Source organism: Callospermophilus lateralis, chromosome 6 (assembly GCF_048772815.1).
Source record: "Callospermophilus lateralis isolate mCalLat2 chromosome 6, mCalLat2.hap1, whole genome shotgun sequence".
NCBI lineage: Eukaryota > Metazoa > Chordata > Mammalia > Rodentia > Sciuridae > Callospermophilus > Callospermophilus lateralis.
In genome coordinates this window covers 3825952-3839853 of record NC_135310.1, presented here as the reverse complement: position 1 = coordinate 3839853, position 13902 = coordinate 3825952, and the positions used below count along the sequence as shown (strand labels likewise).

The following is a 13902-nucleotide window of genomic DNA, read 5'->3' as shown; positions in this document are numbered from 1 at the left end:
ACAAAGGGGTCTGGCTATCAAGAGGACATAACAATCCTAAATGTCATGCACCTAATTAGAGTTTTGAAACATGTGACATAACTGATGAGACTGCTGCAAGCAAAATAGACAAACAGACCACACACATTTACACTTGGGTACTCCAACAACACCATCCTTGGAACTGAACTGCTGATGTCACAACCTCACCAAAATCCTAGTAGGCTTTTCTATAGGCAATGAAAAGGAGATTCTAAAATTCATATGGAAATGCAAAGGACCTAGACTACACAGAACCATTCTGAAAACAAAGAATGAGGGTAGAAGAACTCCACCACCTGAATCCAAAACTTATTATAAAGCTACAGTAATTAAATGGGCATCAAAGACACAAGTAGACCAATGATAGAACACAGAGTACAGAGTAGACCACTGTATACACTCAGCTGGTTTTCAACAAGGTCGCAAAGGCAAGACAGCAGAAAAAGGACAGTCTACAAGGAACGGTGCTGGAACAACAGAATATCCCAAAGGTAAACAAATGAATTTTGATCCTTACTTTGTGCCATCTATAATAAATTTTCCAAGTGGATGCAGCCTTAAGTCTAAGACCTAAAAACTATAGAACTTCTAGAAGAAAACAGGAGGAGAATGGCCCACTACAGACATAGAAGCTTCTGAAAGCTCTATTGCCATACTAGCAATTAAAAAAATGAAGCTTCTTCTATATAATTTACCTAAACACATATCAAGACAGAATCTTTCACATTTGCCTCCCATACCTCAATGGAAGATGCTGCATATTCTAGGAGCAAGGTGAACAGTCAACAGGAATTGCTTGGCATATCCTGTAGTTCAGTGTAATTCTATGGCTAAGCTGCTAGGAAAAGTAACTACATTAGGTAGAATAATACTATTGCTACAACCACCACGGCACTTAGAGTACCGCTGAGCATGTAGATGGCATGTGGAGTGCCAAGTGGTCTGTGTGAAATACTTTCTATAATCTCCCAACTCCTACCAGACAGTTATTACTTAATCCTTATATAGTCAGTTTACAAGTGTATGACCAGCAATTTTAATTTAATTAAAATGTATTTATAAATGTATAGTATAAATTAATGTATATAAATTTTTAGTTTAAACTTTAGTTTTTATCATTTTATTTTGTAACTCTAGAGGTGAGGTAAATAACAGTAATTACAAAACAAAGTAATCAGTTTCATTTTGTGAGAATTGCACCATGAGCCTCCCTGATTCTGAGGCCTTTGGACCTGGCCTGGGGCCATGCTACTGGCTTCCCAAATTCTTTGCTTATGGAAGGCTTATCATGGGACTCCTCAACCACTGTAATCATGCGAGTTAATTTACCAAACAAATTCCCTCTAAGGTATCTGTCACAATCTTTATATATCCTATTGGCTCTCTCTCTATGAAAAACCCTGAATGATATACCCTACTAAATATTCTATTCTATATTTTATGTAAAAAACTTAAAATATGTTTCTTAATATTTTTCTTCCTATGAGCAACATTCAGAAAGACCAGTATAAAATGGAAGGCCGTATCTGAGGCCATATCTATATCTATATCCAAATCCTTGCTCTATCACATACTCTGATACTATGTGACCTTGGATAAATTATTTAAACTTTATGTGTCTTTTTTTGGGGGGGTGGTAAAGTGGGGATAACAATCCTCATTCATGGGATTGTTGTGAGACTTTTTAAAAATATGTAAAGTATTCAAAAAATTCCAATTACAAAGTGTTGAATCAAATAAGAGCAGCTTTTATGCTATCACCTTTACATCTATTATCTGATATGAAAAAAATAGACTCAATAGTTGGTGGCTGAATTCAAGAATGAATAAAGTTTGAATGAATAAAGGTTATTATACCTGTCCCTAGGCAACTGGTTTCATTTGAATCGTGATTTTTTCCTTGTCTCTTTAATGTTAAACATCTTCCCACACAGAATGTAGAGAGCTAGTCTGTTTTGAAGGGCTCTTTTTCCAGGCCAAAGATGTAAAAACAGTAATTACTATCATCTTAGCTTCTTGCATTATATTAAAATGCCTCTTAAAACCATAACATGTATAAGCAAATTAACTTATTTAGTTTTAAAGAATCAATCTTTTTAAATGGTTGCTTTCTGTTACTTTTCAAAGTAGATGGCTATTTCAACCAACAAACAGTTAAGTCAACAAACAAAAGGGAGATGTTGCCATTTAGAGGAATGCACCTTTAATTCAACAAAAAATACTGCAGTCTAATGAATCCAAAGATGAAATAAAGAAAAACGAAGACATTATAATTGTTTAAATGGCCCATCGTCCTGCTCCAAACACAGGGACTTTTAAACAGGAATATTAAGTCAGACAATAATAAAATATACCAATACATTATACATTCAGAATTAGAAGTAATTTTCACGAGGGTTCACATGCTTTTATTAAGGACATAATTAATAAGGACATAATCAAGAGCATAAATATTTTTAATTTCTCAGGATCAATACACTTAAATCCTACTTAATAATAGTCAACAATTAAAGGCCATTTCATACTGCTCAAAGCTTTTGCATATATTATTGCAAAAAAAAAAAAAAAAAAAAAAAAAAACTTCTGTATGTTTCCCAGAAAGAAATAGAACTTTCAGGAAGGGTAGGGAGCCTGCAAATTGTTGGATTAACTGCTTGGGACAATGAGTACTACAAGGTGCTTTTCCTAGTAAAAACATGTTCAAAACCCAAAGCTAACTTACTCAAAAAACATCAGGTCAGTGACATTAACATCTTTTAGCAGGTGAGGCTCCAAGGAACCCAGTGGCTAGCTTACTGAAACTAATAATAAATGCTGGTGAGGATGCAGGGGAAAAGGAACACTTACACATTTTTGGTACTACAACCATGATGGAAATCAGTGTGGAGATTCCTTAAAAAACCAGACCTGGAACCACCAAATGACCAAGCTGTACCACTCCTTGGTGTTTCTCCAAAAGAACTAAAATTACCATACCATAGCAATACATGCATACCCTTATTTATAGCAGCACAATTCATAATAGCCCTATTATAGAATCAGCCTAGGTGTCTGTCAACAGATGAATTAATAAAGAAAATGTGGTATATATACATAACAGAGTTTTAGCCATAAAGAAGAATGAAATTATGTCATTTGCTGGTAAAAAGATGAAACTGAAGGATATCATGCTGAATGAAATAAGACAGACTCAGAAAGTTAAGGGTCAAATGAGGGAGTTATAGAGAAATAAGGAAGTAAAAAAGCAATCTCATGAAAACAGAAGGAAGAACAGTAGAGTAGAGGAAGGGAATTACGGGGGAGAGAGAAGGGGAAGGAGGAGGAAGGACTAGGAATGAAATCATTCAAACTATGCTATGTGCATGTATAAATGTATCACAGTAATTCCCACTTTGACATATAATTATAATGTACCAATTAAAAAAATAAATCAAAGTATGTGTCAGTCAGCTTTCCATTACTGTGATCAAAGTATCTGACAAGAACAATTCAGAAAAGGAAAAGTTTATTTTAGCTCAAGTTTCAGAGGTTCAGTCCACGGCTGGCCAACTCCATTGCTCTGGGGCTGAGGTGAAACAGAACACTTCAGTTCACTGCATCCTAGAAGCAGAAAGTGAGGGAGAAACTAGAGATAAAATATAATGCCCAAGGGCACCTCCCACCACCACCACCGAATGGCTTCTTCTAGCCTCACCTCATCTGCCTATAGTTACCACCCAGCAATCCATTCAGATTCCTAATCCCCCAAATGGATTAATCCATTGATTAGGTTATAGTTTACATAATCTAATCTTTTTTTGTTTCCCAACATTTGCTACATTGGATATTGTGTTTCCAATATTTGAGGTTTTCAGGAGACACTATATATTCAAATTATAGCAATGGGAGTAGCATAGAGTAAAGGTAAAAGTTAAGGGGGAGGAAGGAGGTGAGTGAAGGGGAAGTACTGAGAAATGAAATGAGCAAATTAAGCTATTATGCTATATGCATGTATAAATATGTCACAAGAATCCCACTGTTATGAATAATTATAATTTATCATAAAAACATTAAAAATTATAACTTTAATGCAGCCATGAGGAAACATCAAACAGAGCCAAATTAAGAAACATTCTACAAAATACCAGTTTTATAGCTTTAAAAATATCCAGGTGAAGAAAGACAAAGATTATAGAACATTTTCAGAATAAAGGAGACTACTCAAGATGTCTGCAGATGATCAAAGCATAGTACCTAGGCACAGCCTGACCCACATTCCCCCAAAGTTCACATTCAAGGCCTCAATCCCAGTGACCAAACTTAAGAGACGGGGCCTTTAAAGTGGTACCTAAGGCAAAACAATGTCCTATGTGTGAATCAATCCAACATGTGAAGAGGCAATCAGGACCCAGAAATATTCCACACACAGGAAAAACCACATCAGGACAGACTACAAGGGGGTAGTCGTAAGCTGAGAGAGAAAATAACTTTCTGTTGTTTAAGTCACTCAGTCTTGTATCCACTACACAGACCAAACAATCTAACACAGTACCAATGTTGACTTCTTTTTTTTATTATTTAACTTTTAATTAATTAATTATGTGGTGCTAAAGATTGAACCCAGGCCCTTACCCCTGCCTGGAAGTGCTCTACTACTGAGCCACAACCCCACCCCAAATGTTGACTTCTTGGTGTTTTTAAATGTGCAGTAGGAATTCAATGTATTTGATTTTAGAAAGTACAAGCTGAAGCATTCTGCATTTCTAGACATTGTGTCTGAGACAATCTCAGCTCAGAGAGACAGTTACTAAGAGGGAAAGAGAAGGAGAAAGTGCAAAAATGATACACATCATAACTTTGGGGGAATAAGGCTAATGGTATAAGTAGATTCTTTGTACTATTTTTGCAATGTTGCTTTTGATCTGAAATTACTTCAAAATTATAACTGTAGAAAAATGATGCTAAATCCCCTTTCATTTTAACAATATGTAAAATCCATGAAGGATATATTAACTATTGCTGTTTTAAGGCATACACATCTCATTAAAAATATCATTTTCCATAATATTTTTACTTTTTATTCTGGAAAATTACCCAAATTTTGTGATACAGTTATATTGTTTTGACATAACATATTGGTAATAATATATACTATATATTACATATGTATATATATATAATGTATGTACATATATATATATAAAATCACAAATAATAATGGATTTTTACCACTTACTATACATGTTTGTTTTAGAATATTATCTCAGAATAATAAAATACTCTAAAGCACAAAATATTAGAATACAATTTTGTTAAATAATAGAAATACTGTTCAGAGAGTAAAACAAACAGTGTTTAATTTTCCAATCATAAGGTCTTGTTGTGGTTTAAAAAAAAAAACAACAAAAGGTACTGAGTTACTTTAGTTCTTAGATTCCATTTCAAAATGAGGAATAGTCAATATTCAAAAAATACTAAAATTAGATGTTCTGCAACTTTTAAACTAAATAAGAAAGAAATAAGCTGTCCATGTTTTTATTTATGAGATACATATAGATACTGATAATATCTGAAGCAAAACTTTTTACAACTGCACTGATTTATTTTTGATGAGCTGAGTAATAATGACCCGTGGAGGGCCCCAGGATGGTGTAAGGGAAGTGATGGGCATTCTTACCCAGTATCACTGATGGGATTAAAGTGGTTTGCCAGAGTCACCAGAGTTGGATTTTAAAAATTTTAAAAATATTTTCTCCTAATTATTTCTCAACTATTTCCATGAATTATATGGATGCTTCTACAGAACTTAGTCCTATTCCCAAAAATCAATTTTTCCAAGTTATTAAGGTGGTAACTCCCATTTCTTCTCATTTACCTTTACAGAAGGGTTATTAAATTTCAGAATTCTAGTAAAAAGGGTTATTAGGGTTCATAGAATACTAAATGTTCAACTCATTTAAAACATAACAATATAAAAGAAAGAACATCAAAAGATCTCCTGTGAAGACAGACCCCTGCTGCTCCTCTTCAAAGAAGAGGGCAGGACCACAGCATGGATCAACTGGGTCAACACTCAGGACTCCTCTGGAAGGACTCAAGGAAGAGGTGGTTAACTCTTTGTCACAAGCAACATTTCCCTGGTTGGTGTGAAAACAGCAGTTACCAGCTAACATTTCATACACTCTTAAATGCAGTGCAAACAACAAACATGAAGGGTTTCAATAACACTTTTCTTATTCATTTCAGCAGATATCATGAAATGTAAGTCTGATGTTTAAACATCTTACCTAAATATTAATTTCATTTTTATTTTTAACAAACTCATACCTTGAAATAAATGCAAAGTATCAGGAGATTTTTAAAGGCATTTCCTAAAATATGTAAAACTAGGAATCATTTCTCCTAGTTTGTAAAGAAACATAAATGGAAAACACTGCAAGTGGCTTTACTGGACATTAATATCCAGTATATAGTTAAATGATATTTAAAGCAGCACTTACATTAGCACAGTGTAAGGCCAAAGCACAAAAGACAGCGAACATTTTGAAGTTGTTCTCGTCGGTCTTGGAGAAGGCACTGCCGCTGATTTTGTTCACCATCTGCACCACGCCTATCACACTCCCCCGGCTCACGATGGGCATGCACAGGATGTTGCGGGTAGTGTAGCCTGTGTACAAGTCCACCTCCCTGCAAAGTGAAGGAGCAAAGCCATCACCACAAGGAAAGAAGCAAGTAGAAAAAGATTAAACCACTCACTGCCTCCTAAGTCTCAACTCAGATATGCAATGGAGACGCTGTGAGCCTCTAAATTTAGGGACAAGCTAATATTTGAAAGTGTTTTATTATAACTTTTTCAGAAATATTCTAACTTTTTTTTTGTTTGTTTTGTTTTCACAACTGTCTCTACAGGAGGATTCTGCTCTTATTGGGTTTTTAGCATCCAGCATAATTGAGTCAACAGACAAGAGAAAAAACATTATAAATGTGGTAAAGTGATTTGTTCCTTTGAACTTGGGCCTATTTGTGAGATCTAACTTTTTAAACCATAGGCCTGTATAGCCAAAACTACTTACTAGCTGGCCATTAATAAATAAAGGTTTGCTTACTCCTGCTCTAAGGAAATGTTTTTAGAAATAGGATCGAATTTCATAGAAAGAGCCATGTACCCAACACAAGGCAGTTAGTAGCTGCAGTCCTTAATGTCTTCATGTTACACACAGTTCTTGAGATTCACATGTCTGTCAGTACTTGTTATTACTGCATAGTTGCCCCTACTGAATGAATAAACCACATTTGTTTATCCATTTATCAGTTAATGGGAAACATTATTTGCTATTAGCCAGTGTCAGTAATTATGGATAATTGTTGGCTTGAAGATCTGTATACAAGTTCTTTGGATATGTTTTAGTTTTTCTTGCAGTAATGCCTGGGAGTGGAGATGACGGATGGATTATACAGTGGGTGTATGTTCAAATTTCCAAGAAGTTGAAAGACTGTTTACCTAAGGAGTTGTACCATTACACATTCCCACCAGCAGAGTCTGAGAGTTCCAGTTTATCCACACCCTTTCCAATCCTTGCTACTATAAGTATTTTATAATCTCAACCATTTCACACTGGCATGTAGTAGGTTCTAACTGACATATGTACACCCTACTCACTTCCCATGTGTTTAACAGCCATATGAATATTTTCTTTTGTAAAGTGTCTCTTAAAATTGTCTCCTTTATATTAAATTGCAATATCTTAATATTTAGAGGAGTGTTTTTATATTTCAGACACAAATGTTTTGTCAGATATATGTTTTGCCAATATTTTCTTTAATCAGTTGATTTTATTTTCATCTTCTTATAGTCCGACCCACAAATTTTTACATAAATATTTTACATAATATAAATATTTTCAACATTTAAACACCGATTTTCCTGAAAAAATAAGATTTTTAGTATTCTTAATTTATTGATAAAGTATATTATAAGAATATAGCTGTGCTTATATGACTCATGCATATTTGACATTAACCAATTAATTCCATGAAAAATCTTGGCATTTCTTATAACATTTTTCTCCCAAAGTAAACCAAGTGTTTGTATTAACTAAGCACTACTGTCACTATATCTCAAATATTACTCCCTACCAGTCATAGCCTCCTCAATTTCTAGAGATTTATTAAAACCATATTTTGTAATTTGGTTCTAGTACTCTAAAAGAAAATCAAAATGAAATAAAACTCTTTTCAGCTATCTTAAAATCCAATTTTAATAATATACAATAAAATCTATGGTTTGTTAGGTTTCTACTTTATGTCTGGTAAAGTTTCTAAACATTTTAACAAACATTACCCATAATCTTTAAAAAAAAGACTACAATATAGGCATTATTGTACTTTTGGGGGGGGATTTTTTTTTTTGTAGTGTTAGATGGACAGCATGCCTTTATTTGTTTATTTTTATGTGGTGCTGAAAATGGAACCTAGTGACTCACACATTGAGAGGCAAGTGCTCTACTACTGAGCTATAGCACCAGTCTTATTAAACTATTTCAAAGATAAGGAATGAGACTCAGAGCTGACTACAAAATCACACAACCATAACTTAAAATCAGACCTGTCAGTATCAAATGTATATAATTTTATCAGTATGTATTGTGTAGCACTTTAGCATATTATTCAATAGAGAATATGGTACAAGATGATGACACTATAATGAAAAAAACCACCAGTGATCCATCAGTTGAAACTCCTGCCTATTTGCTGTTTTTATAACAATATAAACAACTCTAGCTTTGACACTGTTACATATTAGTCGCTGAGAATCCATTACTTCATAAATATCTGAATATACCACCTGTTAGTAATAGGACTGGTTCCCAGCAAAAAGGAAAGAACTGATGGAGTTGAGACATGTAGGACTGGAGCTGTCCAGAAGACATTTCAACCAAGAAGAATGTTAAGGGATTGTTTTTACCTGTTGAAGCGTGGATCCGCATAGGCATCTGGAATGTTCAGGACTTCCCCTGTTCTTGCTACTTGACCAGCGATTCCTTTCTCGATTGAAAATCTGCATATATAAAAGAGAGAGACACACTAATTGAAATACTACTGATACAGAATAATTCTGAAACACCTCATTACCATCAAGCATTGAGTTGAAAAGTCTTGTTTCATTTTAAATGCTCATATTAATTTTACATTTACATAGCCTAAACTATCTTATAAAACATGTAAAAGTAAAGCAGAAAAACATTACACAGTGATCACTTGAGACTTTTAGGATGTAAATCACAGTATAATGCAATTTAATTGGTTCACAAATACAAATTTAAAATTAACTAGTGATAGCCATATACATGTAAATCCCTTATACATGTAAAGTACCTTATAACTTACAATATGTTTCACACAAATTTTCTTAGTATAGTCTCAATGACATGGGATTTGAGGCCTAGTAGTGTCATAATAAAAACTAGAATACAGGATGATGAACCAGTCCTATTACAGCAGTTGGTATATTTAGAAAACGATGGATTCTCAAGAGAGCATAGCACCATGCTTTCCACCACATGACATGTGGAACCAAATTCAGAGGTCAGGTCTGAACTTTGAGGTGTTCAGGACCTGGATTTTCTGTTGTTTATAACTCAAATACTATTTAGAAATTTAAATGTTGTTACATTTAAAAACAATCAAAAGTAAATCATTAACTGATTATATTTAATTACACTTTTGTTATCTAAATCAGTATTTTTCATTTTTGTTATCAGTATCAATATTTTCATTTATAAATAAGTTCTAACATTAATAAATATTTTTCTTATTACTATATTATCACCATACATGCATTCATTTCAAAATTTAGTTAAGATGTCTATAGTTCACAATATCAATGACTTTCAGTAGTTCAAAAATAATTTCTATAATACCACATTATTAGCATTATAGGAAATAATCATTTCTGAAATGAAGCTTCTCCTTAAGGATTATCAAGAAAAGTCAAAAGACACATGACACAAAAGAGAATTAAAACACCAACAAGTAAACCATGCATAAACTCCAAGTTGTCTGTTTCCTTGTTTTCTTGTGCTTTGAACAACAGGAACACAAGTTAGACTGCAGTGAGGGCCACTTCACCAGGTATGCGAATGAGTCTGTCTGCTGAGAGCAAGTGGACACCTCTCACTGGAGCTGAGGGAGAAGCCCATGTTTAAGGAGCATGCTCTGACAGTCATGCTGGCTCCATCCAGGCATCAAAGTCAGGCAACCACATGCTCCTTTTTCCTGTGCTTGTAAACACAGGCTTTAAGTTACTAATTTCAAAATCGGATCAGTTCCAGGAGTGAGAGAGAACACTTGGACCTTAAGAAAGAAATGGCTTTAAATAAGCTACTATACCCAGGCTGACAAAGAAAACAAGAAACCAAATTTTAAAACCCAAAACACCTACATAGTGTCCATAAGTCAGAACTATGTGTCAGGAATTCTGGAACTATCACCTAGAAACAGAACTGGAGTACCAGTGCAGACAATGGAGACGCCCCATGGCAGGCCACACTTTCATGTGACAGACTGTCAAATGAATGGCAGTTCTTAATGAATGAAGAACAGTATCTTACTGGAGAACATGCAGTATTAGAGAAGAGTAGTTGAACAAGACACATAAAGCCAAAGGAACCCACAGTTTGAAGGGGACCCCAACCTGTGCCTGCCAAGCCTGGTTCTAAAGTCTGTGACAGTGCTCCTTGCAGGTTTCCAGCTTGATAAGCCTGAGCCAAGGTCTTCCACCAACTAGTAACCCTCATGCTATTCATTTATGTGACAATAGCTGCCACATAAAGAACAAAGAAGGTTTTAGTCTCAAAATGGAATGAAAGTGTGTTGATTAAACCAATGGATAACTTAATGTGTTGAAGTCATCAGTACACCAGATCAATTTCCTGTAATATTGGGACTGTGAGACAGTCCATAGGCTGGGAAGAGGTGGGGGCCGAATTGGTTAAGCTCACCCTTGCTCCTAAACATGGGAGAACCTGCAGACTCCAGGTGGAGCATACTTTACCTACCTGGGAGCACTAGTAAGTTTTTCCAACATGATTTCCAAAAGGACCGCCTCCGGAAGACGGCATTTCCAGGAGTGACGCTAAAGCTTCCTAGGCGTGGTTTCGCTGGCACTGCAATGTCATTCCCAGAAGTACTACCTTCAGGAGGCGGGTCCTGGTGGGAATGATATCACAGTATGACAAGTATTGTCAGCATACCTGTGAATAGGCACAGAAAAGTGGGTAACAGAACACCTGCACATTTGTGATCAGAGCACAGGACGCTCACTCCAGCTGTACCTTATCTCTTTGGTCTTCTTGAAGACAGGCTTTCCTTCCTTTTCCTCTCCAATATCAAAAAGATCTGAATACAATTCCTTGTTCTTATGGTCTACCTGGAAGAGTGCACAACGATCGGCATTCACCAGGTTTTTTGCATATATCTAAAGAAAAAAGGCAAAACAAGGGTAAGCCAATGAGAAGTTCAGAGACTTTATGGTAACCTTTATCATGAAATTATTAGTTTCAGCTATTCTATACTCTGAGTAGGAAATTAGCATTATAAGTAAACAAAGATATAGTTATAAAATATATGTGTGTGAATATAGATAGTGCATAAGTGATTGCTATGTGCCAATACTAGTATATAAGAACAAAAAATAACCGATGGCACCTACACTGTTTGTGCTGGATGTTGAAATGCTAAGACACTGACACTGCTTGGTGAACTGCTACTGGCCTGACTTTCAAGAGTCAAGCGCTCTTCCAGAAACTCTTAGACCTCTCCTGATGCCCTGCTCTGAGCCTCCATCAGCACTAAAGCCACATTGCACTGTGACTAGTTGGTGTCTGTGAATAGCAGTTATAAAAATATGAAATATGACCTCTAAAGAGACCTACAGTTTGATATTTGTAATAGTTGAATTTATTTCCTACAGTGTCAAATACTTTGTAACAATTAAGTACTGACCATAGGCCAGACATATTTATACAATTTATATGCATTGCTTTACTTAATCCTCACAATAACAATATTAAGTTGGGGAAATATTTTTATCCTTATTACAAAAACTAAAGCACTGATAGGTTACCTAACCTGTACCTCTATGGCTACTAAATGGTGGATATTTGGACCCATACTAGCTGTTTCCATAGCCCACACTTTGATAACAAATATGCACTTCCACTGCTAAATGGAAAATGGTGTATTCATTTCATATTTCATTTATTCAATCATTTCCTACAACTGTAGTGTATGCCTTTTACAAAAAGTCTGCCAACCCATGGCTTTACTACTAAAAGATCTCCATAAACTACTATGACTCCTTACGGAAGGACAAATGGTATAAAAGTAGCAAGAGAGAGAAGAAACTTGAGTTGTTTGCAAATATGGAAGAATCGTGAGATTCTGAATTATTCAGTGATGATAATGAGCCTCTATATTAAAGATTCCATTATAACCAATTAAGTTTATAACTCTAGTACCCAGGGTCTTGTTTATTGCTTAATGCATATTTCAGCACCAAATACACTGATTTCTAAAAATCTGGATGAGATGGATAATTTTCTAGAAAAAAACAAGTTAAAGAAGGGATTGAATAATACGAATCAAATAGAATCATAAAGATGATTTAAAAAATGCAAAAGAAGCAACCCCAAAAAAGAAAGAAGGCCCAGAGTTTCAACCATGAATTCTTTAAAAATCTTCAACAGCCAGGTGCTGCAATCCCAGAAACCTGACAGGCTGAGGCAGAAGGATCACAAGTTCAAGGACAGTCTGGGTAACTTAGCAATACTGTTTCAAAATACAATGCCAATGCAGTTCAGCGGTGGGGTACTTGTCTAGCACATGTGAGGCCCTGGGTTCCATCTCCAGTACCGCAAAAGAAAAAAACAAAAGTAACAACAAGAAAATCCAACAAATTCCCATGAATTTGAACTGCTCTAAAATTTAAAAAAAATGAATAAAATTTTTCAGTGTTTAAAATTTTATTGGTCTTTTTAGTTACACATGATAGCAGAATCCATTCAGATTATATTATACAAGCATGGAGTATATCTTATTTGAGGTTAGAGTTCCATTCTTATGGATGTACTTGATGGTGGAATTCTCTGTGATGTTTTCATATATGTACACGGAAAAATTATGTCAGACTCATTCTACTGCTCTATCTCCACTCCCTTCCATCCATTCCCCATTATCTATGTCACTGATACTGACAAGAAACTATAAAAACAAAATCATAGATTTTCAATTTACCTTAGAAACATTAGAAAAATAATAAATAAAAATTATAATAAACCACATTTATCAAAATTAACAAATGTTAAAATATTTAAAAATATATTTTATTCAGAACTCTTTGGTATCATAAACTCTACTATAATTCATTACATCAATAAGACAAGGAGAAAAAAACTCTCTGATTATCACCCTGGCTGTCAAAGGTATGTGATGCAATTCAACCATCATTCATGATAAAAACTACACCATATTAATAATCTGTAAGGACAAGATAAAGATATGATGTCAATTAGACAAGAAAAAGATATGTGGAGTGTTCATATCTAAAGAGGTCATGCTCATAATGTTTTTGCATAGGTAAAAAAAACAAGAAAATCAATCGAAAAACAACTTCAGGTAATAAGAAAGACTTTAAGATGAGAAACTCTAAACATACATTTACCTTTTCACTCTCCCCAGAGGCTCAGTTTGAAATGAACCTCAGATACTGAAAAGGAATTCAAAATTACCTAGAAATGTTTTGGTACTACACCAAGTCAAGTACTATACATTTATGCATCAGGCAAATTTAAGATATTTTAGAAGTGAATGGTACTCAGGACACTACTGACATTTGGACTATGT

At 34.7% G+C, this 13902-nt stretch overlaps 1 protein-coding gene across 2 annotated transcripts in view; it reads right to left on the bottom strand.

The window, feature by feature from the left end:
- Pde10a (phosphodiesterase 10A) overlaps positions 1-13902 on the bottom strand; it is a 263627-nt gene that overhangs the window by 51184 nt on the left and 198541 nt on the right. For both annotated transcript variants that reach the window (XM_076858046.2, XM_076858047.1), the window contains exons 11-13: positions 11334-11476; positions 8966-9058; positions 6501-6687 (exon numbers count right to left, since the gene is read on the bottom strand). In XM_076858046.2, coding sequence (XP_076714161.1) covers positions 6501-6687; positions 8966-9058; positions 11334-11476 — 423 coding nt within the window. The remainder of the gene's footprint in view (positions 1-6500; positions 6688-8965; positions 9059-11333; positions 11477-13902) is intronic.